Source organism: Lissotriton helveticus, chromosome 11 (genome assembly GCF_964261635.1).
Source record: "Lissotriton helveticus chromosome 11, aLisHel1.1, whole genome shotgun sequence".
Taxonomy (NCBI): domain Eukaryota; kingdom Metazoa; phylum Chordata; class Amphibia; order Caudata; family Salamandridae; genus Lissotriton; species Lissotriton helveticus.
The window spans coordinates 588,154,172-588,179,278 of NC_136072.1; the positions used below are offsets into that span (position 1 = coordinate 588,154,172).

Here is a 25,107-nt window from a genome sequence, read left to right on the forward strand (position 1 = left end):
GGGTTCCTAATGTGTTGTTGGTCAGCGTTCTGTACGTAAGGGATACCGCCCCCCTCCCAATCTGTTCCTGCAGTAACCTACCCTCCAATGGGGCGTATTCTGGGATGTCTGTCAGATCAATGTTCTGTGCCCTCCATGCGTGCCTGAGCTGTGAGTATCTGTAGTACTGAGTATTGTGTAGGCCAAAGTCCTCCTGTAAAGCATGGAATGTTTTGAGTTCTCCCCTGGCAATCACGTCCCCTACGGTCGAGATACCGATGGTATCCCACTGTCTGAAGCCTGTCAGTTTGTTGAGTTCACCCAGCCACTTGCAGTGCCATAGCGGGGTCTGTCGGATGGGTCGTTTGTCCCATCCCATTCGTTTGGTCGCCCTGTTCCACGCGGCCAGCGTGATCCTAGTAGCCGGCAGAAGGTGTCTCCCCGCTGGACCCCCGTATAGGTAGTGCAGAAGGTTCGTGTGAGACCATTGTGATCTTTCTAGTGCATAAGTAGGGTGATCTACAGCCGCATGTAACCATTCATTTATCGGGGCAAGGTGTTCTGCCCAATAGTATGCCTCTAGGTTGGGAAGGGAGATCCCACCGTTGTACTGGTGGCGTTGTAGTGTGGCCAGGGCTATTCTCGGGTGTTTCCCCAACCATAAGAATGTTCGCAAATCACAGTGAATTTTGGACAAGGTTGTGGGAGGGAGCGGGTAGTACTCATTTTGCAGTGCATAGAGGAATTTGGGCAGCAGAACCATTTTATACAGAGCTGCGCGACCCAGTAGGGTAAGAGGAAGTTGCCTCCACCGGTCCATTTCTAGCTTCGCACGATGCGCGTCACATTGTTGTTAAGGGAGAGTGTTACGTCTAGTGTTAGGAATACCCCCAGGTACTGGAATCGCTCCGTGGTGTGAATGAGGAGTTCAGGTAGACACTCCCTCCGCTCTCGGGTCCGTGGGTCATAGAGGATCGATTTATGCCAATTAATAGTATGACCAGCTCTCGCCCCGAAGTCATCCAACTCTCTGAAGAGGGCCGGAATCGTAGCATCCGGGTCCGTCACAAACAGCAGAACGTCGTCCGCATATAATGAGATTTTTTCCTGGGCAGCTTCCGAGTCGCCCCTTGTGAACCCCCTAATCCCTGGGTTCTGTCGGATCCGGATCGCTAGTATTTCTATTGTCAATGTGAACAGGAGGGGGGGGACAGTGGGCATCCCTGACGTGTTCCCCTGTTAATGCGGAATTCACGTGATAGTCGGCCATTCACGCGCACTCGCGCCTTTGGGGCTGAGTATAGGAGTCTAATCCATTGTAGAAACTTGGGGCCAAAGCCGAACCTCCGCAACGTCTCAAACAAGAAGGGCCAGTGGACTGCATCGAAGGCCTTTTCGGCATCTAACGAGAGGAACCAGTGGGGCTCGCTCCTCTCTCTGACTTCCTGCAGCCAGTTATGGGTGCGGCGGAGGTTTAATTTGGTTGCCCTGTCTGGAAGGAACCCGGACTGATCCGCGTGTACTAAATCAGAAATTACCCTCCGCAGGCGCCGAGCTAGTACCGTAGCCAGAATCTTCGTCTCCATATTAAGGAGGGAGATCGGGCGGTAGGAGGCACACTTGTCTCTGGGTTTACCCTCCTTGTGGATAGGGACAATTGTGGCCGTGGCTAGATCGGGTGGCAGGCTCGCCTTTTCGAAAGCCTCGACAAATAGCTTTTTAATATGGCGCTGCAGCAGGTCTGCCGTACGTTTGAAAAACTCCGCCGGGAAGCCATTGGGTCCCGGCGTCTTCCCCGACTTCAGGGACGCTATTGCCTCTGCTAATTCTTCTAGCGTGATCTCTGCTTCCAGGTCCGTGGCGTCCTCTTGGGACAGTGTTGGGACCTCCATGTCGCACAGATATTGTCTGGCTTCCGCCTCGCCACCCAAGTCCCTAGCTCTATAAAAGTCCTCGTAATATGCTGCAAAGGCCTCTGCTATAGCCTCGTCCGAACAGGCTGATCCGTTCCCTAGCACTTCAATCCGATCCACCCAACGTGCCGCTCTCTCTCTCCTGCTCAGCCATGCTAGAAGTTTGCCCGATTTGTCACCCACGTCGTATAGGCGGTGGAGTGTAGCCAGAGCCTGTGTGCGCGCTTCCCCAGTGACAAGTTCTCTATAGTGCCTTTGTGTGTCTAATAGTTTCCTAAGTATTCTTTCCTCCTTCCCCTGGTGATAATCTGTTTCGAGGGCTAAGATCGTGGCCTCCTCATTCGCCACCTCCTGATGTAACACCCTCCTGGCCGCTCCCAATCTGCTATTTATACGATCCCTAAGGGTTGGCTATAATGCTTCCCAGAGCGTGATCCCTGAGTCTACGGAGCCCTCATTCTCAGCCACATAGACCTTTATGTCTGCTCTAATTCCCTTCAATAGGTCCGGTGACTGCAGGTCCCATGCCGCAAGGCGCCATTCCACAGTCTTTTTCCTCCTCCCTCGTCCCAAGTGTACATATAGGGGGGAGTGGTCCGAGATCCCCCGTGCTTTGTACTCCGCTAAATCATTGACCGTGAGTTCTTGCCTAGAAGTAAATTTCACCTATTTGACCACTGTCTATTCTATTTCTCTATCTAAACCTCTCTCCCTCTCTGCCTGCTGTTACCTCTAGCTCTGTCTCTGAAAGCCAGTGTCATTTTAAGTATTTTTGGCAATCTAAGCAAGACATATTGCAACTATTTTTGTGTGACTATGTTAAAATGTAATCTAATTTAGTATTAAATGTCATTTTGTGTGCTTGGCATGGGTAATAAAATTCTAATTTGTTCAGTATAGGGTCCCCCAAAACATGTTTTCAGGAGGCCCTTAAAATCCTTAAGATGACTCTGTATTTACCACAGAGCGAAAAAAATTGAGATGCTACTGTTTCTATCAAGACTACTCTTGTATCTCTTTCCCACCGACCCTTCCTTCCAGCGTGTGCTTTTCTTCCTCCCTGCATGCCCGTCTTGTATCTGTGTCGAAAGAAGGTTGGGTACAGTGCTAAATGTGAGCCCGTGGCTACAGGTGAGGCCCACCGGTAATCTTTTTTGGGGACCGGAACTTATTTTTCCATCATTCGTCTCTGACCCAGAACAAGAGAGAGAAAGGCAGACAAGGGAGTAAAAGAGAATGATGGAAAACAGTGGTAAAGGGAGAAAGCCAGGATGAAACAACCTTCAAGAATGAGTTAAAAGGGCAGGGAGAGCAGGGTGGTAGATGAAAGGGGTATAAGGTGCAATCAATACTGGACAGCCTAGGTATTCAGCAACTCCAACACTTGACAGGTCGGCCGCAGGCTTCCAAAATAAGATTTGGGCACTGGTTGGCGCTTGTTATTTAACAAATTAAGCTCTGGTTGAGCAGCAAGGAAGCCTTAATTATAGTCTTTCCTTTCTCTTTATGTTATAGAAATAAAAGTAAGATGTAATGAAGGCTTATGTTGCATCCAACCTTTGTTGGAAATGGAAACAAAATAGGATTATATCGAAGGCGAGAAAGCATTCGATGCAGCTACATTACGTTTCCCATCTCACTTTAATGTGCTTGTGCTGCATATGTTAGCACATCAACCCCAGCCTGTTGACTTTTCCAATGCTTGCTCTACGTTTTTCATGAGCAACTGCTCTTTTGCCCCATTGCTTCTTAGCTGGAAACCCCGTTTTAATTGGGTAGGGCCTGGTGAGGTGATCTAGCTGCACAAAAGAGATACATGCACAGAAGAGATACATTCTGTAGTTGTCACGATGGAGTGTGTCCTAAATTTGCAGACCCCTCCTCTTTATTTATTTCCCACACATGCGCACTAGCATAACGAGTTCTATCTCCACTGAAAGACCATCCCAGGGAGCCTGCTATGTTATTATATGTTCAGGTGCAGCCACACTTAGAATTGAACCTGTTTAATCGTCTGGGTAGTCTGAAATCACATCGGATAGAGAACAGAAGTGCTTATAGCTAATTATAATTAGTAATGTCAGTTCCATTGTAGCAGCCACGTCAGTCACGTTCACCTATTGGTGGCTGTGTAGCCAAAAGTAAATGCTATCTAAAATGATTGTGGGAATCTGTAGGATGGTGCTCGCTTGTTTTTTCTATTAAACAGAAAATACAACTTTCGAATTATCAAGCTGCAGCGGTTTATTGAGCTGTATCCTGCAGGCATCTTGTAAATGTCTCACACTCAGGTAGGACGCTCAGAATGGAATTCCGTTTTTGGGCCAGTCTAGACAAAGTTTAGCTTTTGAAAGTGCTTCTTTAACTAGACTATAGTTTCACATTTCACTTCATGTGCTCAGAGATCGCATTAATAACCACTGCTACAGATGTCTAAAGCCTCTCACAAACTCATACTTTCCCAGTTAATATCGTTATAGAGCTACTGTGGTTGTATATCTAGTATAGGTGTGTATTTAATGTCGTTTATTTATTTATTTAGAAAAGTCGCATAGTTCGTTTACAGGTACTTAGTTATGTAGTTGTATTCGTTCTACTGCTACATTGTTATAGGGTGACCAGATTTGGAAAGTCATTCCACAAACATAGGCGTATATTGAAGGTGCTCAGCAACATAAAAAGCGCATACCACGAGGAAGTAAATGTAACTTTTATGCAAAGTAAAATCTGTTTATTAAATTACTCCCTTATAAGGCCTGCTAACAAGTCCTGCACCGGAACATGAAGCAATTTGACACGCTTAATCCAGTCAAATTTGCTAGATCGTGGAAAACTGGGACTGTCCCAGAAAATCCAGAACTCCTAGTCACTCCTAGTCACCCTACATAGTTGTTGTATTTACTTATATGTATTTATCTTCTTTTATTGTAGGACATTTTTAGGCCCAAAGTCTTGCTCAAAGGTGTGGCGATTTTCACTCTAGGGTGAGTGATCACCAAGTATTAGGTGGAAATCAAGGCAAAACTGAAATAATGCAGCGTTGCAATTATGTCCTCACATGGAGTAAAGCGCATTCATTGAAAACTACCGTCGGCAAGGCGGCTGCAAGATTTAGTAAGGAAGGAAAAGTGTTAGGCAAAACCAGCTCACCTTTAGCTTTGATGTTCGTAGGGACGCCAGTTGCACATGTATGCTCCGGCTCGCGTACACACAGTTCAGGTCCTTGGCCACTTCCACTGGACAGGATGGAGCAGAATGTCGGGCGGAGCCAGCTCCACATGCACAGGTAGAAATTATGAAGAAGAGCAAAGAGGGTCTGGTAGGGTATGCACGTCCTTTCAAAAGTCCTGTCCTGAAAACCTTTTACAGGAAGAAGAGCCTCTGGATCATGCCCCCTCCTACCCCCAAGGCTCGGGGCTGACTGGCAGACCAACCAGGGAAAGGGAGGTATAAAGAAAGTATCCAGTCTGGAAGGGGAGCAGGGCAGCATGAGAGAAACTCCCACTCAACTCTACATGTGTAAAGGACAGGAGCTGCATGAAAGGGGAGATGCTGGATCCATGAAAGGATGATTGGTTATAATTAGTTCTTCTCTTTAGGATAAACAGCATTCGTAGGAACACATTCCGCCTGTGACCCACCATAAATTGGACTAGTGGGAAAGACTGTTAAAAAGTGCATGTGGAAACCTTGACTGTAAAAGAGAAGTGGGGGTCAAAACCCAATTCTGGAGACAGAGAAGAGGGCGACATATATCAGGAGTACGAAGGAATACTTTTGTGTGCTCGCATGTACTCTGGCATACAGAATACATAAAATACCTTGAAATCTCTAATGCAGGTGTGGCCCAACTGTGTACAATGTGACAAAAGCCCTCACATCGCCTACGCTAATAGGAAGAGACCAAATGGGGAGTGTTAAATTCATAGGCATAAACTGGATTATCAAAATGCTTTGGTGTAAATAAATGTTGTTTTCGAGATTTGAAGAGATTCAATTTGCAGTATTCTATGAGAGCTTTTCAGTAAAGTAGTTCACAGTGCATTATATAGTTGTTTGGTTACACAGTTGCTTTAGTTATGTAAATGTATAGTTACATACTTATGTAGTTACATTGTCATTACATGATTCAAATACTTCTAATACATAGGATATTTATTTAGTCTCAATATAATATAGTCATCAATATATTGTTGAGAGACCTCTTGTTTGATAATTCTATAACTGGTATTCATACATACACAGTGTAGTAACATTGGGGTATTTTTTATGCAAATATTCTAGTGATATAGTAGAACATAGTTGTATGGTTACATAAATAGTATAAGAGGCCTGCATTACAGTTAGTGTTGTTCTGTATTTTAGTATAATCACATACTATAACTGAGAACATATAATGCCATATTGTTATATATTCATTATAGTTTACAGTAATGCCAGCATATATAGTAAGTTAATGTAGTGCTGCAGCTAATACAGTTTCAGAGTAGCCCCACATAAAAATGCCCCTTTTAAGTAGATCACCCTCAATTTTTTTATGAAGGGGGATTCTGATATAGTTTGCTTAATGAGGGTTTGTGAAATGAGGTTTATCAATTGACGTCGAATGACATGTTCACAATGTTTTTCTTTTGCCAATTGGAATTTGCACATATGATTGTTTTTTTTTTTAATTGTAAGATACACACTCTGTCCTGTACTTGATAGCTAAAAGATACATAGTCAACCAAGGTCATTTTTCTTCGGTTGCTAAAATCTAGAAAATGAAATAACAGTGGAAAGTAAAACAAAACTAAACAAACCCTTCACCAACTATGATTCACAAAAGGAAGACAAAACATTACTTACTTTATCCAAATAGTACGATCATAGCTGTCACTTATTTTCCATTGCTTAGATTGCTAACAGAAAAACACTGGCTCTGATGCATGCCTATCTTAGAGCCCTTCCATCTTTCAGTTAAAAATACTGACGATTGCTGTAGCTACAGACCATAAAGTTTATTCCGTAGGGTAACCTTGTGGATACAAACAATAGTCCTTTAGGACAGTGATCACAACCATGTTCTCCAGCCCCAGTGAGCGGCTGCCTGTTCCTTCTCACTTTGTGCTTCTTGCCTTATGTTCCCTTGTCACTCCTGATATCTTTTAGATAGTGATGCTGTAACTACGAATCATCTCAGGCGCTTGAAAAAAACTAAGCGGTTTGTTTCTTATTATAAACTCAAATCTCCTATTTGTATAGTTAATTTGATGACACCTCATTTAACTTTTCATCCAAGGAGTTTGAGAGTAATTCAAGGGGAATAACAGGTGCGGAAAGCCCTTTTGTTCATCAATTATAACGTAATTCCCTCAAAAAAGCTTGACGGTTCCGAGAGTGACCTCGAGCTTTACAGCTCGGAGCTGCAAGTTTGATTGTAATATCTGTTCCCTTGGACATAATGCAGTTTACATTAATGTCAGGTTAGGCTTTTAGCAGGAGGTCCTTAGCTCATTTACTGATCTATTGTTGTGAGGATCTTAAACAGCAAATGTATAGGTTACCTCCCTATACCCTGTCCTGATCATAGAAGCCCCACGTGAAAGGATTGTTCTTCTGATATATATGTTAGGATAGTGTTCTTATCTACAAACTCTTACTCCTATTTTAGGAGGCAGGTGGCGGTGCTGTTTGCTACTTGCATGGATGCAACAGGACCTGCCGTTCGGGCTGAGAGTGGCTAACATTTGAAACACTTGGGGCAGGGCTCACACTCCATGCAATCCGGCCATACTCAGAACTGATATGAGAAAACGGTGACAAATTGTGCATTTTTAACACAATAATCAAGCTCGGATCTAGAGGAAAAAAAGTCATTGTAGATATGACACCCTTTATAGACTACATATAGTGTTCTTTGAGAAGGGGATTGAGTACTCTGACAACTAAAAAGCTGCTTCTACCGATTCAATAAAACTTAATTAAACTCAGCTTTTGCAAATGTATTTCAAGGTGACAAACACTTTAGCCAATTGGCCCATAATTTCGTTTGAGGCAGGACAGTGTGCTCATGAAGTAATTATCATTGAAAGTCCAGATAGGTGCTGCTGCCTCATTGGTTAACCCAGGTTCGTTTTCAGCGCCTGCCTGTCTAAATGTTGTAACATATGCATGTCTGAGTCTGTACACATGGACTGGTCACAAAATATCAGCTTTAATGCACATGATGTTGGTATACGTGTTTGGTAAGTCCCCATGACGGGCATGTGATTGAATAAATAAATGTCAATCAGTTGGCAATATTACTTATTTACTCAGCCTCAAATCTGTTCTATATTTAATAACCACTGGCAAAGCCAATCTTCAGTTACTAGTTAGTTTAGGCACACTGTAAACCATAATTCATGTACCCAGTCACTAATCCTTGCACCCATGCTTCTATTCACCTACCCACTAATTTATTCTTGCTTTAACCCACTTACCCAGCTACAATAAAACACAAATAAACTCACCAAGCGTATGCAAGATTAATTCAAAGAATAAAAGGAGACAAGTGAAAGCCTGCCAATTAAACATGGCGGGAAGTATGCTTGCAATAAAAAAGATGTTTTAGAGTTCCAACATAGCAGCCTTGTGGGATGTTAACATAATAATGCACTATGGACAATACCGTTCACAAATTACCATGGTTTGTAGAAGCAGATGCTGTGCAGAATGTAGCGCACTGCAGGTGACATGAGCAACAAGCAAGCAGTATGGCAACACTGTTTGGAAAGCTGCCATACGCTCTAAAAAAGAAAGATAAAAAAGGAAAGTGAAAGAAATGAAAAGGGACCTATAAATGAAGAAAAAGAAAATTAACGGAATGTTATACCAGCCCAGGCACTGAGGCACCCTCATTCTCAGTTAAATGTGCACATGCTCAAGCCTAATTCTGTCACTCACAGGGCAATAAAGCTAGTGGCTGAAGTGAGCAGACCTGTTGCCTCGTGCTGTTTGCGGTCATGGCCGGAAGCATAGTGTGAATGACAGTCATACAGACCAATGACTAAAGAGGGCTCACTCAAAGGCCCTCCATGTATGTATGATTTCTTTTTTATTAGAAGAGTCGAGCAGACAACTGAACCTATCTGACCATCCTTTGAGCGTCAAGCAAGGATTATGAGTGTGTAAATATTTTACTCCCACCATTTGTTTAATGAACACCAGAACTCTTGCCTACTAAGGTAATCTCTTATATTTAAAGATTATTTAACAGCTATTGCGGACTGGATGACATCTAACTGTCTTCAGTTGAATGCCAGCAAATCTGAGATCTTGTTGGTTGGATAAGCAAACATCTGTGGAGTGAGCACTGGTGGCCGCCCACCCTAGGCCTCCTGCCTGCCCCCAAATGGACGGTGAAAAATCTGGGCGTATGGGTCGACTCTGCATTGACCTTCCAGGCTCAAACTAAGGCGGCAGCTGGAGTCTGCTTTGGGCTCCTGCGCAGTCTTAAACCTCTGTTGGGTTTTTTCGATGCTAACACCCGTCAGGTTACTATCCAGGTCACTGTACTATCTAGGCTGGACTACGCAAGCTCTCTGTACCTAGGGGCCAACAGAGCAGAGACACATTGACTACAAAGGGCACAAAACGCTGCAGTTCGGATGCTCCTCGGCCTGCCGAGAACCTGCTCTGTTTCGAACTTCCTAAGCAGACTATACTGGCTTCCGGTGGAGAAATGCTTCAACTTCAAAGCCCTGTGTATCTCCTATAGAATTCTGAACACCCAATCCCCCAATATTTTAGCTGATTTTCTCAAGCCCTACACACCCACCCGCCAGCTGCGCTCTACTGGTCAGCACCTGGCGGCTGTTCCTCGCGTAAAGAGAGCAAGAGCAGGAGGGCGCTCTTTCTGCCTTCTCGCTCCTAAACTTTGTAACTCCCTCCCTGTGAGCATCAGAAGCATCAAAAATCATGTGTCATTCCGAAAGGCGATTAAAACATCTATTTCTGAAGCAATCTGCTTCCCTCTCATCTACTCTTTTTGCTCTTCTGTTTGTTTGAAATCACCGCTAGGACTCCTCTTTGCTGGGGCAGCCATGCGCTTTACAAAATCAACAACATAACATACTGCATGTAAAAAAATAAATGATTTAATGCAGTATAAAACCAATCCACCCATAAATACTTATTGGTTTTAACAAATGCTTCTCACAATATTAATACGTCAGGCCCTTTGTATATGTTGTAACTTTTCATGATACACAGGGCATAGGTATGGCATTTGGCATACGTTTTGACAATGAGCCAATTCCGACTATAATCTTTATCGTTGGATTGTCTCTATAACAAACTCCGCATTTCTCTATTGAGCAGAAGCTTTCCCACAGGGCAAAAGTGCAATACAATCCCTCTTCTTCCGTGGAAGTTCAGAACATCTGCCAAATCAAATGCTGTTCTCAAGGAAATAAATATGTTCCCAGAGCGAAAGCCCCTCTCTCAGTAGTGCTTCTGAAAGCTGTTTTTCACTTGATAATATATGGTCTGATGACAGCTGTTCTGTCAAGTCATACCTAAAAATAAAATAGTTGTTGTTAGCACGCCACATTGAGCAATTCTCATATTCTTGATGTAAATGAGCCACTTCCCTGCAGGAAGCCTCAAGGCTGGCTTTGAGGAGCTGTAAAATAAAAAGGTATTAGCCCCTCAAATAACTTTTCAAAGAATGGTCCTTGGACATGCTAAAGATAAATGTTTTACTTAAAGCTCTAGAACACAAAGAATGTTAATCCGTGTTACTACTCTGCAATATCCTGTAAAGCAGTCACTCCACCAGAAACAGGAAAGGTGCATACAATGCAACAGCCCCAACCATGATTTTCATTATTTCTAAAAACCTTCCGCATGCAAAGTGTCAGATCTACAACAAAATTGCAAAACAAATGGCAATGTCCTTAAATCTAACAAAGGCAGATTTCTTCACAAAATTCATTAAAACTCTGTCATGCTTCTTCATATACATCTATACTAATTAACACAAAATTGTGGAATGCACGTTGGCATGTGTAGAGAGAGGGGCACTAGTAAATGTGACATAAATAAGACACCAGGTAATCAAGTCCGTCTCAATGTTATCATTGGAACATGTTGTGCTCGAAGCACTGTATCTTCCTTGTGCAATGACTTTTAATGGGTGACGTATTATGCTTCTGACAGGCCTAGGCTAAGTTTGAAAGAATAATTCATCCTACGTGTTCTGCTTCAGAACTGCTCTAGATTGTCAGGGAGGACACAGCTGTGCAATCCCTAGACATGGGGAGTGCTGGAGTTACGGTACACTGCCTCTGTGTAGACCGTATCCTGGGGTAAGGTGACCACTGCATTACAGGTCATTACGGACACTGTCTCCAACCCTGACCCTTCACCTATAAGCCATTGATTTCAGATACGTTAGCCCGATTACGTCAATGGAAGCAAAACACGCCTACAACAGTGCCCCTAAGGACTGGACGGTGCTGGTCACTCTATCCTGAGGAAAAGAAACCGACCAGCTTATAGGGTAAAATAAATTCTATATGTGTCTTGCACTGCACAGGAAGTAACCAGTCTTAGAGGTGCTTGCTTTAGGCAGCAGAAGTAACCTTCAGGTTACCAGTTTAGAAGGTTCTCAAGCAGGTTTTTAACCACTTCTTCGCAGTGAAGTAGCCTTCCTTGCAGTTGATGATCTCAGGATCATTTTGGATCATGGTGTCAGAGCAGCTATGTTTCTGTTGTAATTAACTGCCACATTTGCCACAGTCGTCCATCCGGCTACAAAATCTTCTACCGGTAGGCACCTGCGCCAAAGCTTTGACATGGCTCTTTTCCTTTTTGAACCACCAAAACCAAGCAGTTTTTGTTCCTCCGACACGGTTCTTCTAAAATCATCGTGATGATACTGGAATGAAGAGAGGTTTGGCGACCAAGGCCTTGATTCCTTGTTGTTGAGAATTTTGGCAATAATTACTGTACCTGATAAATACCCTTATGTCCGGTGGGGTATTTCCCTTGTGTACTGATTACCATGCGTGCCTCAAAATGAATCATGACAGCGGTGTTTGAATGTAGCTCAAACCCCATAGAATAGGGGTCTAGCCGAAAGTCTAAGGGTGTCGATCTTGGGGAATACAAACTTGCATTAACTATAGGATATGAGGTAGACTCCATAAACAAACGGCAGAGGAGCAACTCGTAGCTAGGAGTATTACACAGTCAGCCTTAGTATATGCTTTGAAGTGTCCACTCAGGAGTGATAGGAAGCAATCCAAAGTTGGGCGCATTCTATGGTCAGGACTGGCTTACGCTGCTGAGGCCTAACATGGAGTAGCCATTTTACAACCAGCCATGCTGCGTGCATTAATTAGAATTATTGATAGAACCCGACTTCAGAATTCAACTTTTCTTCCCTTCTTTTTAAATAGTGCCTCTGTTATACACGGGTGCAAGGCATTCAAGTAAAACAAATCCCTATTAAGTTCCTTTTTTCCTTTGGAAGGCAAACTTCTCATTGTTTCTGCGGTATCACTAAATATTAAATTGTTTGTCATTTGTTGTATTTGAAATCTGGCTTGTTACCCCTGCTATGTAATGTGGTTGCAGTGGGATGTGATAACAGATGCTTTCATCCCTGTTGAGTAGTGCACCTTTTGCTCATGGCTACCTGAAAGTTAGAAGAATTAGCTGAAAGAACGGGCATGGGAAGCTATGGAAAATAAACAAAGCCGCACAAACGTTTAAATGGCCTTTGAAAGACCTGCTAAATACATTGGATGACACAGTCTTTGGTGCTGCAGTCCCACCCAGTACAGGTTGAGACCTTTCTGTGTCAGGACGCTGGGTCACGCTGAGCTGCGGAAGGCGGCGGACAACGGTGGAGGGAGGAGATGGGGGAAATAGAGGCAGAGATGTTTCTTTCTGTAATCGATGTTGTTAAAACTGTATATAGGGAAATAATAAGAAAAAAAACAAACCATGATATAACGAAAGCAAGGAGGAGTGGACATGAATCATTTGGTAAAATTGTACATTGATCTACATTTTTTGAAAGTGCATATAGCACCCTTCACAAGCTTAAACATAATTTGCCAGGTTACTTATAATCATATTTTAGCAGGTAATCAGTAAGCTGGTCTTGTGTCCATCCGTCCGGCAACAAAAGTCTAATTGCTCAATAGGGCAGGGTACAGCATAGTGTTGGAACTAGTTCCGGTTCCTTGATGCTTGCTCCAAAGGTTCTGCATTGGTGCTACACCCCAATACTTGAAGCTTCTTCATAGAAAAGAAACCTGTAATGCTCAGACCCAACACTAGATAACAAGAGTATGTAAAGCATATGCATTGGCAGCACTACACACTACAAACAGATGCTTCCAACATAAGTACCACATTCCTTCTGTAGCCCAGAGACTGTGGTAGGAAGGGTAAAGCTGGAGACTGAGCGGTCTGTGTGTCAGAGCAGACAGAAATGTGGCCGATTGGACACGCTTCTGAATGGTTCTTCCTACAAGTACTGTGGCTCGCACTGAGGCTTGTGGTTGCATTACTTTAAAAAATGCTCTCTGCTAGTGATTTTATTTTTAAACATTAAGTGGGGTTCTTGCAGCTGTTGGTGACAAAGTTCAATGCGTAGGACTATGAGATCTTCCTTGAAGAGAAAACCAGGACACATGCAGAGCTCAAATCTGTAGCTGCTTCTTTTTTTGGCAAGTGCTGAGCTGCAGTTACATGAAAGATGATGAAATAAGGCTTTGGTTGCTCCACACACATAATGTAGCTTCCTGTGACATCACTGTCCGTAAAGGGATATGGTGCACAGAATAGCAAACATATACAGAAGATGAATGCAGTAAACCTTGGGTGGCAGATGCTCATTCACCGGAAAAAAGCTATGGCTCCTTCCAAGGAAATCTTCGTGGACACGGACGACTTCTTTAACACAGAAAAATCCAAATTTGATGGTTTGTAAAAAGTACAGAAAAATAAAACTCACCGGTGAGAGAACAGATGGGGAAGAATAAAGAAGGGAATAATTCTACTGCACTTAGACATTTGGTGATCTCTCTGTGGAAAAGTTAACAGTTTTGCAAAGAAAATGAATGTGTTCTTTGTTTTTAGGTCCAGTTACTGAATTTGTGGATTTTCTGAGTACAGGACACGAACTCCCGAAGGAAAAGAAAACTGCATTGTTCTGTGGCACAGAAATCAATCAGGAGTAACAGCTGGTGCCCCCTCCTCTGTCTGCCACCACCCCTTCTAACCCTCTGAGAGGAGATGAATACAGATGTTCCCAGGGCCTGCCCTTGAAAAGCAGCCTGGGAAAAGTAAGACTGTCTATAAGGGAAGGGAGGCTTTGCTTGGTGAGCAAACAAGGCCACTGGAAGTGATGCTGCTGGCCTGTAGTGCACTGACAGACAGAGGCAGACACAGCCATTTCCTGAATACTGAGAGAACTGGGGCAGGATCATTCCTTAGGCAGGCTGGTGCCACTGATAGACATTTACGCACGTCCTGCTATACTCTGGCCTGTTCGAGACACCAATGCGTCCAGCGAGACTTCCATTTTCCCTTCAGATGGTCCTCATTGGCAGGTCAACTTCTTGAAACCCCTCCAGTGCAACACACGTGGTGCCTACTATTATGGTTCGTGATTTCGTGACCACAAGTAGGGAGGAAGGATAAAGCCAATTTGAATCCTGTTGGTAGGTACCAAACCAAGCTAGTAGCTGCAAGGATAAAGAGGGAAAATATTTTATATTCTTTCTTTCTGACCAGCAGCAGGACAGAAATATCCATTTAGATGGAAAATATGCATGTTCAAAGAGCAGTGCAACTATAATTTGAACCCAGAAATCTGTCACTAGCCATTGGAAGAAGTTTTTATTTAATCTACTTGTAGGCCCACCAGTCAGTAGCTACAACCCCCGGTAAAGGTGCAGGTTCCGAGGCATCAGCAACGACCCAAAATTAGAGTACAGCATTGACTGTCACTCAAATGTTGGCAGACAAACACCGGTGCAACATTGGCAGCCAGCAAGCCTATATTTTATTGTATCATTTGTATCTTTCAATGCTCCTATTAAGGCAGCAAAGTGCTTCTTACCGGTCTGGTAAGAGGATAGAGGGGGGAGCTTGGGTGTGGGGTGTGAGGTTCAGAGGTTGGAGGCAAAGATTTAACTGGGCTTGGGCCATTCTTGAATAGCAGGATTCAGTGGGGGGGATCCTGGTGGGTTTCGATCCTGGACCTTGTCTTCGTGTGGGGTGCCTCCACATTCACCGAAACCCTTTTCAATAGCTATGGGGTCCAGCCAATTCATAGGCTTAACAGACATGGCTTCACCTTGATGTTTTGTGCTGACAGCACGCAGATGTACCATTCGCCAACTAATGAGCACAATACATTGCTGAAGCGCTCTCCTTACCTTCTACAAAGTCAGTCTTGTTTGAAATACAACTGATTTTAGCTAAATTAATTTAGAACAGATATCAGTTTGCTATGAGCAACTGTATGGCCAAAGGAATTGTAGGATGTGGTAAAACCGTCATTACTTCAGCAACAAATCAAGACTTTAAAACTTACTTTCGACAAGATCTTGTCTTTGGCTCCTCGAGTAGAATCAAGGAGTGAAGAACAGATGTCCTTACTGCAGGGAATCGAGAGTCCTTCCTTACAATTCCGAAGACATTATTTTGCTGAAGTACGTGATTAGCACGTCCCTAAGTGAGATTTGCCTTTAAAAATAGGGGTAAACAAACCAAGTTCCTTGTTCACACTCATCCCAAGAGAAAACATGATTTTACTACAAGTGTTCCAAGACCATGAAATACACAATACACTGCCCACTCGCCTGAGATCGGATCCTTCTATGCTCTTATTTTTGTAGGTCCTCACAATGCATCTTTTTGATGTGGACCAATGCTCCGCTTTTCCTCTTTCTTACAACTGTGCAATGTCCACTATGAGCAGTCTCAGGAGTTCATTTTGTAGAGCATCTCCGTAAGTGTGTGTAATTGATTACTCACCTAGTGGCCAATCAGAGGTTGGCACTAGTGGAAATTGTAGGGGGACCTGCAGAGACTGGTGTAACTACTGCAACACTTGCTGGTCGCTCGCAGTATGGCACTGGCAGACACTTTCGGGGGGAGCAGATACTCAAACTGGGGAACAGTATCAAATCGTCTTAGTTCTGGAAAAAGCCGATTCACTAGCGCGGCAGTGACATCTGTTGGTCAGTGACAGTATTGCACTGGTGAGCACCAAATTGAAGTAGACTGGTGAAGCAATGACGTATAGTGAGTGGCTTGTCATTGTGGCTTTATCAAAGATCTTGGAGTTAGAGGTGGGGAGACTAGTAAAGCAGCGATTTAAGTTGCGGCATTTTTTGAATAACTGAAGGGAGCAGATACTGCCGCACCCTAGGCAAGAGGTTGCCCCTTTAGAAGCATTATATGTTTACACGTTTTTTTGTGATCAGAATTAAACCAACAAAAAACATCAGCTATTATTATCTTTACACATCAGTGCTCCCCTACTGCACTTCATAGACACATCTCCCTCCTTAGAGTACGTATTTATTCCCAGAAGGAACGCCCACTTTCACTTCATTGATTTGAAACCGAATATCGGAGTGAAGGACCACTGTAAAGCCAAGGTCACCTCTATTTGAAAACAGGGAAAGACTACAGGAACGTCACAGAGAAAAGCACCAATAGAGACATCCTCCCGCACGGGCTGTAGAACTCAACTTAGAAGCATTCAGAAGCAGTTTTCTTGTATACCATCTCTTGATGAAAACAAAGTGATCTAGTTCCCAACATGCAGGCAGACAATGTCTGAAGGTTGGGGTGGAGAGAAACAGAGGGCAAAACATCACTGTAACAATCCATTTCTCACTGCTTCTCCTGGAGATAGCTAACTCCTGGGCATCCGGCACGTGCCTCATCAAATCTTTGTCTCCTCTGGCACTGTGTGGAGAAAGGGAATAATACCTGAATACAAACTTAATTTAATACTCTGCCAGTAAAATAATTCAGAAAAAAACACCCCAGCTAAAAATGTTGGCTCTTTTTTCATCGAATGATATTCCCTACCTGCCTCGGGTATATTGAACATAAATGTTTTGTCCCCATTGCTGATCTATATAGCCTGGCTAGGAACCACACCAAAACGTATACTCCAGTGGTGATGAATTCTTTCTCAATGACCTGTAAGTCTTTCCTGCACTGCAGTGTAACAAGACTAGGATCTGAGATGTGGATTCTCAAGCCATTCAATCTCTGTCCAGTTCCTTGGCTGTGTCTCAAGTCACTCATACCAGTGCTGACATGGAGGTCTTCTCATCCTCCAGAGGAGCCTCATTTAGGCAGTGGAAAGGTTTGTGCCACAGTCAGATGTAGCCAAGATTCCCTTTATATTACCTCCTCTAGTAATCATTGTACTTCAAATCTGTAAATCGGCTGGTGGTAAAAGGCACCATATAAGGATCTTTGTGGCCCGCGCACCATTCTTGAGTAAATTTATTCTACTCTCAGTGTTGGAAAAGGAGGTGAACAGGCAACTATCCAACTGTTGGCGCCTGCTAGTCGTGCCATTGTGTCCTGTAATGTGTGCGTAATTGTTGTCAACCATTGATTATCTCTCTCTCTCTTCTAAGCAGTTGAAGACTTAATATCCTCAAGAGCCCGCGGACATTATTAAAAATTCTCCTTGAATGATGCGCATCCAGAAATGTCTGTAGAATCTGAATCTTTCTCCCTGGGGCCACCGCCTTCACTCACCTCCCTGGTGCTGCTGGTTTTCTTTAGGAGACCTACTTCCTCTGAGGTGCTTGCCAGATGTACTGCCAGTCTGTACACAATAAGACTCAGTCGGTGTTAAAACCAGATTGCCAATGTGCCAGCAATTCCCCCGCTGCCGCTTCAGCTGCTTACCTCCCTCCACATCATTGCAATACTGCCTCTGGCTTTTGGAGGGACACTGGCCTATTATATGATTTAAATGGAGGGTGGGTCCCCTGGCTTGCTGTATGTGTCACTCACTTCAAGAGAGTCCGCTACCCATTGTTTTTTGCCTGCTTGCGTCTGGCACCACCCTCTTGTTTGCCCAAGGCCAACTCTCAGGTTAGTTATGTAGCTCACTGTGGGAACACCAGCCCCCTCCGCACCTCCCAGCGACTGGACGCGGTCCAAAAGTCAGAGCTGTGCTGGAACTCTTAATAGAAGAGGCTTTATTGAAGGCTAGCGGGAACTGCCTCGTAAAGCCAACGTCACTTTAAAAGTGACAGTCCTGCCTAGGACTGACGACAATCTCTACCCAAGTCTACCCTATTACACACCACCAGGAGGGCTTTGAAATATTCCCAGCTGGGTGTGAGGCCCTTTCTTGGGATCCTGGAGTGATGTGTGATTACTCTGCAGCATCAGTAGTTAGTATTGTTGTTTACACTCCACTTGGACACCTCAATCCACAGAGGTAGTAAAGTTGAGCAGTAAAGGCTTACTCTATTCGATGGAATGGAATGGATAATCGGATACAACATAACACAGCAAGCCCACAGCACTGGGATTTTTAGGCTCTGTGGATTTTTAATGGTTTTCACTTCACTGTGATCTTCTTAGTTGGAGCAATTGTAATGTCTGGAACATCAAACCTTTCATATGAATGGCTCCCTGTCTGTGCTTCTAACTGAAAAGCTCACATGATGTATTTTATCATGAAACACACAGTTGCTCTGTCAAAAGCTGATGGAGCTGATTACATTTGATATTTTCCTAAAAATGTCCTGCAAGTTAAATCTCCATTGCTCATTTGCAAAAGCAGCTGCCTGAATCTTGCAATGTGTGCTTGCGTTCAACATTTCGCGGTGTTCATTCCTAAATAGACTACGGTGATCCTGGCGGAATCAAGGGAGCTGTGATGCATTATACACTTGTGTGTGTGTGTATGGCAAGTGGGTGCTATCATGAAATCGAATGTTGGGGATCTCACGTGGCTTGGGGTTCTCCTGGGTGGGGGATAATTCCATGCATATTACTACCTAGGCACCAAGAGAAACCAAGTGCTTGCTTATTAGTGGAACATAGAATAATCCGATCCAGTGCTTGAAGCTGCTTGTAAGTTTCTGGAATGTCCACTAGTCATTCTCATCGTCCCTGTGTTACTGAAACATTGCTGGCTCAGTCCTCTGAATGGTTCCTTCTAGAGTCTGATTGTTTTGTGGGGACTGTTGCAAGTGACTATGTATGCAGCTTGCTTGGCCACGTCCCGTACCACTCAAAGAGGACAAAGACACTTTTAGAGTGAAAATTGAGCATGGGCACTTATGCATTCACACGCACCAAGCGCAAGACATGCGACTGTGGTCGGATGTGGACAGTTCTCTCTGACCATGTCTCTTCTTTTCCATTCAGGTGCTGTTCATACGTGGGTCGACGAGGAGGGGGTCCCCAGGCCATTTCCATTGGCAAAAACTGTGACAAGTTTGGAATCGTGGTGCACGAGCTGGGCCATGTGATAGGCTTCTGGCACGAACACACAAGGCCTGATCGGGACGATCATGTCTCCATCATACGGGAGAATATCCAGCCAGGTAATGAGGGCAAGCATCTTATGTAGAAGTCCTTCCAGGCATATAACTAGATGTGAGAAGTCTTGTTTGCATTTTCCACATGCCCTTCCATGCAGGAATCAGCTGTAGGCTCCAACTCTGCGCTTTTTTAAATTTTCTCCTCATTCAATACTCCTTAGCTGTCACTCTGCCTGATCCATTTTGTTTGCTTCCCTCATGATTCATCCCCTATGACCCTTGGTGCTTTGATCTTTCCTGTGCCGTTTGATACTTCCTTTTCTTTTTAACACTCGTTTCACTTTAACCTTGCTTCTTCTCTCCATAGGCAACCCTCTAATCAATCCATTTATAGATGATTAGCTTCAGACAATATTTTGTTTTACTTTTCGTGCAAAATCTCCCTTACATTTTCACTTACATGATGCAACATAAAGCTAGGGAGCAACACAGCACTGTACATAATGTTGATAGGCCACTGATTCGGTGTTGTGTCCGGAAGTCTAGTGAGGGTTGTAGGCCAGCAGTTTCCTGGAACACTTGGAGCTTGGAGTAGGGAGGTTTCAAGTCCGTGGCAGATGGGGTACTCGTTGAAGACATGTTTGAGATCCTTTCCAAAGTTCTGGAGTTAAGCCGCATGCCTTGTGTGTGAAGTTTTTTCTAGGTCCTAAATGCGTAGCTTGAGGCTTATTTTCAGATTTATTTCATTTTTGCCCCTCCTGATTTTAATTCCAGCAGTGTCTTTGCTTCGTGCGTTGCACTGATCTTGTGAGATGGTGAATTATTCTCCTAGATTGGAAAGGCAGTGATAGCTACTGCCTCATAGGTGATGCCACCTTTGACGGCAGCTAATGAAAATCCATCAGGGTGATAGCAACTAATGCTTATTTAGTACTTTAAGATTGGCAGAGTCACGAACATTGATTCACTATATAGTCGTGCTTAAGTCAGGGATGTTAGTAAAGAAGCAGTGCTTGGGTGGGGATTCTAAATTCTAAGCCTGGAAGGTAAGGCTTTATTCTGTGTAGTAGGGGCAGATGGTACTAGTATATCTTTAATTTTCTTGGCGTTGAAGGTGGAAGGATATATGTATATTTATGTATTTAGCGCTTTTTAAGGATCATTTGCGGTTTTATGTCAGTGAACTATTTCTGTATGGTGCGCTTTATTCTCCGAGTATAGAGGATACATTCAGTCTTTATCAGTTTTAACCTGAGATAGGCATTTAAAATTGTCTTAGACGAGGGCAATCTGGTGATTTTTAGTGTTATTAGCATACTGATTGATTTTGTGGCTGGCAAGGAAGGCTCAAAGGCTTTTGAGATAACTCAAGTGACACAATGGAAGAGTAGTTAACTCCATCTGTAATAAGACACAGGGCGGGAGATCAGTCAGCCTCAGGCTGACTTCCAGCCAACACTGATCATTGCTTGCCCAGAGATTCCAGGGTGAGCAGAGGAAAGCAGAGAGTTGAGGTTAATGGGCTCCTGGGCGGTGCAAGGCCATGAAATGTTATAAATAACAGCAAGGCCTTTTCATGTTTTGTATGTGGCATTTATGTGGGTTTGCTATAGCCTTATGGGATGAGGGTCTCTAGAAATATGTATAATTGGTGATGAGCAAAGTCTCGTAGACACCCGAATTTAGCTTGTGAGTACTGCTTGTGTCTACGATGTCTGAGCAACGTCCTGCTGTAGAGCTGTGAGATTGATGTGCCTACTCACAGAGTTGGTGATGTTTGAGGTTGGAAGTGTGTGTATGTGTTTATGTATGCGAGTTTGAATTAACAGCCCCTGTGGCCATATAAGGGCGATGATTGTGCAGGTCTGGAAAGACTAGAACATGATGGTGACCTCCCTGTCCCTTGACCCTTGCCAATCAAGAGCTAGCTTTATATTTCCCCACTATTAGCACCCAGTTCCTGGGAAATCACTCCTTGTATGCATAATGGGAGGTAAGCAGATTAGGAGGGAGAAGGTAGTGACTGATTAACAGAAAGGGGAAATGGACCTGATTTCTCACCTAACACGATTGTCCAGGCACTTCAGTGGTGCCTCTGATGCTCCACGGGCCATGTATTATTGGTATTTAGTGATTGAAGGGAAGGAACGTGAAATTAGCTGTGGTAATCCTGTCATATTATTAGTAAAGCCATACCTTTGGTGCCTTTCACTGTTCTGTGATCAAAAGAGCTTACCTTCTGTTGGAAATTAGGATTCTTGGTGCACAGTTACTCCTAGTGCTCTCTCCCTGATCCTTTTGTTGGTCCTGCCTGTCCTTTTTATTGCTCCCTCTCTGACCTTTATGTTGCTCACTCCCTGCCCTTTTTAGTGCTCTCACATCATGGTCTTTTTGGAGGTTCCTCCTTTTGAATGACCTCCCTTTGAATGTCCTCCCTAAGGTCAAATCGAGGAGCTCTCTTTGGGGTCTTTATGGGGGTCACTGCTTTTGGCCCTGTCGGAGATCATTGCCCTGTAGTTGTTCTCGTACCCTGGCCCTCTGAGCTCTCTGATACTGGCCATCTTGGTGCTCCCACTCCTAGCTCTTTGTGTGTGTCCATTCTGGTGTTTTCTCTGCTACCCTTTTGCCACTTTCTGCCCCCATTCTGTGTCCTAATCGGTTCTCCATGCGGGGGCCTTTTTCTTTGCCAGATTTGTACTCTTTGCTCTGTTGGCCATTTCTTTGCCCCGGTCACCCTCAGACCCTTCTGCAAAGGCTAATGGACAAGTGTTGAATAGGTTCCTCTCTGCCTCACCAGTTCTAGAGTGATGCTAACATACACACTGTTTCTCTCTTCCCCTCTTTCCGCAGGGCAGGAGTATAACTTCCTTAAGATGGAGCCTGAAGAGGTGGAGTCTCTCGGGGAAATCTATGACTTTGACAGCATTATGCACTATGCACGCAACACTTTCTCCAGGTGAGATAAGAGAGTTCTGTGATCGTATGGAAGGTAGAGGGGAAAAATGATCACACCACTGCAAACTTCAGCTCAACTTCTTTATTAATGTATGTCAATCAATCAAGATTCATAAAGCACGGCTAATCACCTAATAGGGTATCCAGGTGCTTGCAGGTCCCGGAGACTTATTCGAACAGCCAGGTCTTGAGGTCCATTCCTTATTCCGGAAATAAGGTGATGGTCCGGAGGTGTGTGGGGAGTCTGTTGCAGGTCTTTGCTGCAATGTTGGAGAAGGAGCATCCTCCACTTCTGCTTCGGTAGATGCGGGGAGTATGGGCAAGTGAAAGAATAGAGCACTCCAATCACTAACACCAGCAGGCATCAATCAGTTTGAAGCTCTGATGTCACCAAAAACATGAATCCAAGGCAGCACCTCCAGTGTGCTCCTGTGATTGTTGAGCTTGCCGTGGAACATACACAAGGCAAACCAGAATCATGCAAGAGCAAGGTGACTTAGCTTCACAAACCTTACCAAGAACCTTTCTCGCAACAGAACCTTCCAGTGGGAGTTTGTCCTCTGTTGTTTTCTTTGGTCTCCAGATATCAGCAAATATACGAGTTGTGCCGATAACTGGTCATTGCTTTCCAGTGACTGGGCAGTACCCCAAGTGGACTGGGTGACCTATGCATCCATCACTAGGAATACTCAAGACTTTTCTTGTAGGCGGAGATATTTTCTTGTAGATTGGGATCTTGTTTTGAGTGGTGTGTTTTTAGGGTAACCATTCTAAGGCTAGCACTAGGTAGACTTTTTTTTTTTTTTTTGAAGGTCCGTTGGGCTGTGCCAAGTTGGAATATTTATTTATTTAGGCATTCGTATACAGCACACTCAACCCTGAGATATCTGTGCGCTGTACTCGAAACAAGAGAAGGCATGCTTTTGGCTGCACAAAAACTGGTTAGAAGAAAAAGCAATTGAACAAGTGTTGGCGACTCAGAGGGAAAGAATGAGATTGTCATGTTTTAGCAAATGATAGGGAATGATTTAGGAGGCTCTCAAAGAAGAAAGATTTTTTTTTTTTTTACAAAAAATGAATAGAGACTCAGACGTCCAAAATTTCAGTGTCACAAGTTTGTAATTGATGTTTGAGCTCCTTTAGAGGATTGCATGGTTGCTATTCTTGTGTTGAATTTCCTTGTTTTCAAGTGGCAGATTCTCTACGCTTCTCAAACTCAATTTTTTTGCCATATATTTTGAGTGTGAATCTCAGATAACAAGTTTTAATGAGATGTAATTTTTTATATGGGATACAGGCCAGGACCGGGGTTAGATACATCAAAACCTGTTTGCATACTGTATTGTCCTGAAGAAGGTCTTAAGGATCAGTTCCATCGGAGACTGAAACGTCGACTACTCAGTCCTTTTCTTTGCTTATGATTAAACCTTCATAGATTATTTTTTATTGTATTTAAATAGATGTCATCTTTTTATTGATACATGATTGGACTGTGTTGCAAATGAAGTACAGGTTGTTGTTTTCACTTTTCCTTTTTTCATTTGTATAGCACTGTATTTCAACTTTCATTGTTGATTTGTACCCTTATGATTGATTAAATAATCTGTATATAAAAATATTTTTTTCAAAAGAATAACTCCTCCGTGTCTTTCTCTACTATGTAGAGCAGTTTCTCAAATTATTTGATTGAATGTTTTAAATATTAACATTCCCCAATTTAATGATTTCAATACGTGATTGATTCCTTACATTTTCTGTGATTAGTTTTAACACAGAATTATTATTTTGATAAACAATTGACTTAAACGAATTCCCTTGCTGGTACTCCATTCTTGATTATTTACACTGACCCAAGATCGCAAGGGTTTATTGGGTTTCCGACCCTTTCTCTAAGTAATACTATAGTGACGTGTTGGCACCCGTGGGTTTTTCGACCTGTCCGTCTCCCCAACACACCATAGCCAATTGGTTGACCTTACACATATTTGGATAATGTTTTTCCCTGAGTGAAGCACTTGTCAACTGTGTGGACATCTAGTTCACAGTGCTGGCATTTGCTCAACATTGTGTGTTTGCTGGCTGAGGCCGTGGAGGTTTTTTTTGTATGGTGTCAACAGCTTCTTCCTGGAGTCGTATCACTCATGATGCTCTCAGGGGTATGGTCCCTTTCACTAGAACAATCTCCATTTCTTCCACCTTACTGTTCGCTAGTTCATGGGATAGGTTAGGACAAGTATATCTTCCAGTCGTATTCTCGGATCTCGTAAGATCAGGACCTCTTACTTTGGCTAGTCATCATCCATGCATCTGAGCCTGTTGCAGTTTGAAGCACTTATAGCCTAGATTGAGCTGTGGGTCAAAAATGCAGTCCGTGCTGCTACTATTGCATTGTAATCGCGATCAGCCCGTCTTCAGGAGATTTTTATAATGCTTATATAATTCCTTCCCAGCAAAGTGAAGCGGTAGTGACCTCTTTTCTGTGTTGTCTGCCTCCCTTGTGGCTCGAAAGTAATTGTTGAGGCAGGCCTAGCCAAATTTTCCAACTCGGGCTAGGGTCGACTAGCTCATTGAAGGATGGCAGAGCTGTCTTGGAGGCTTACATTGGCAACCCCCCTTGTTGTGATGCCCCTTGGTGTATTACCGGTGCCTGGATCTGGGCAACTGGTGGATCTTCAGCAAAGTTTGCTGCCTCAGAATTTTATCCTGACATGGTTCAGTTGAAAATTGTCCTA

The 25,107-nt window shown here is 43.6% G+C and overlaps 1 protein-coding gene across 1 annotated transcript in view; it reads left to right on the forward strand.

Annotated features, from left to right (window-relative positions):
* BMP1 (bone morphogenetic protein 1) overlaps window positions 1-25,107 on the forward strand; it is a 569,977-nt gene that overhangs the window by 226,789 nt on the left and 318,081 nt on the right. Inside the window, exons 5-6 of the mRNA XM_078666375.1 lie at window positions 19,305-19,483; window positions 22,271-22,376. Of these exons, the coding sequence (XP_078522501.1) occupies window positions 19,305-19,483; window positions 22,271-22,376 (285 nt within the window). The remainder of the gene's footprint in view (window positions 1-19,304; window positions 19,484-22,270; window positions 22,377-25,107) is intronic.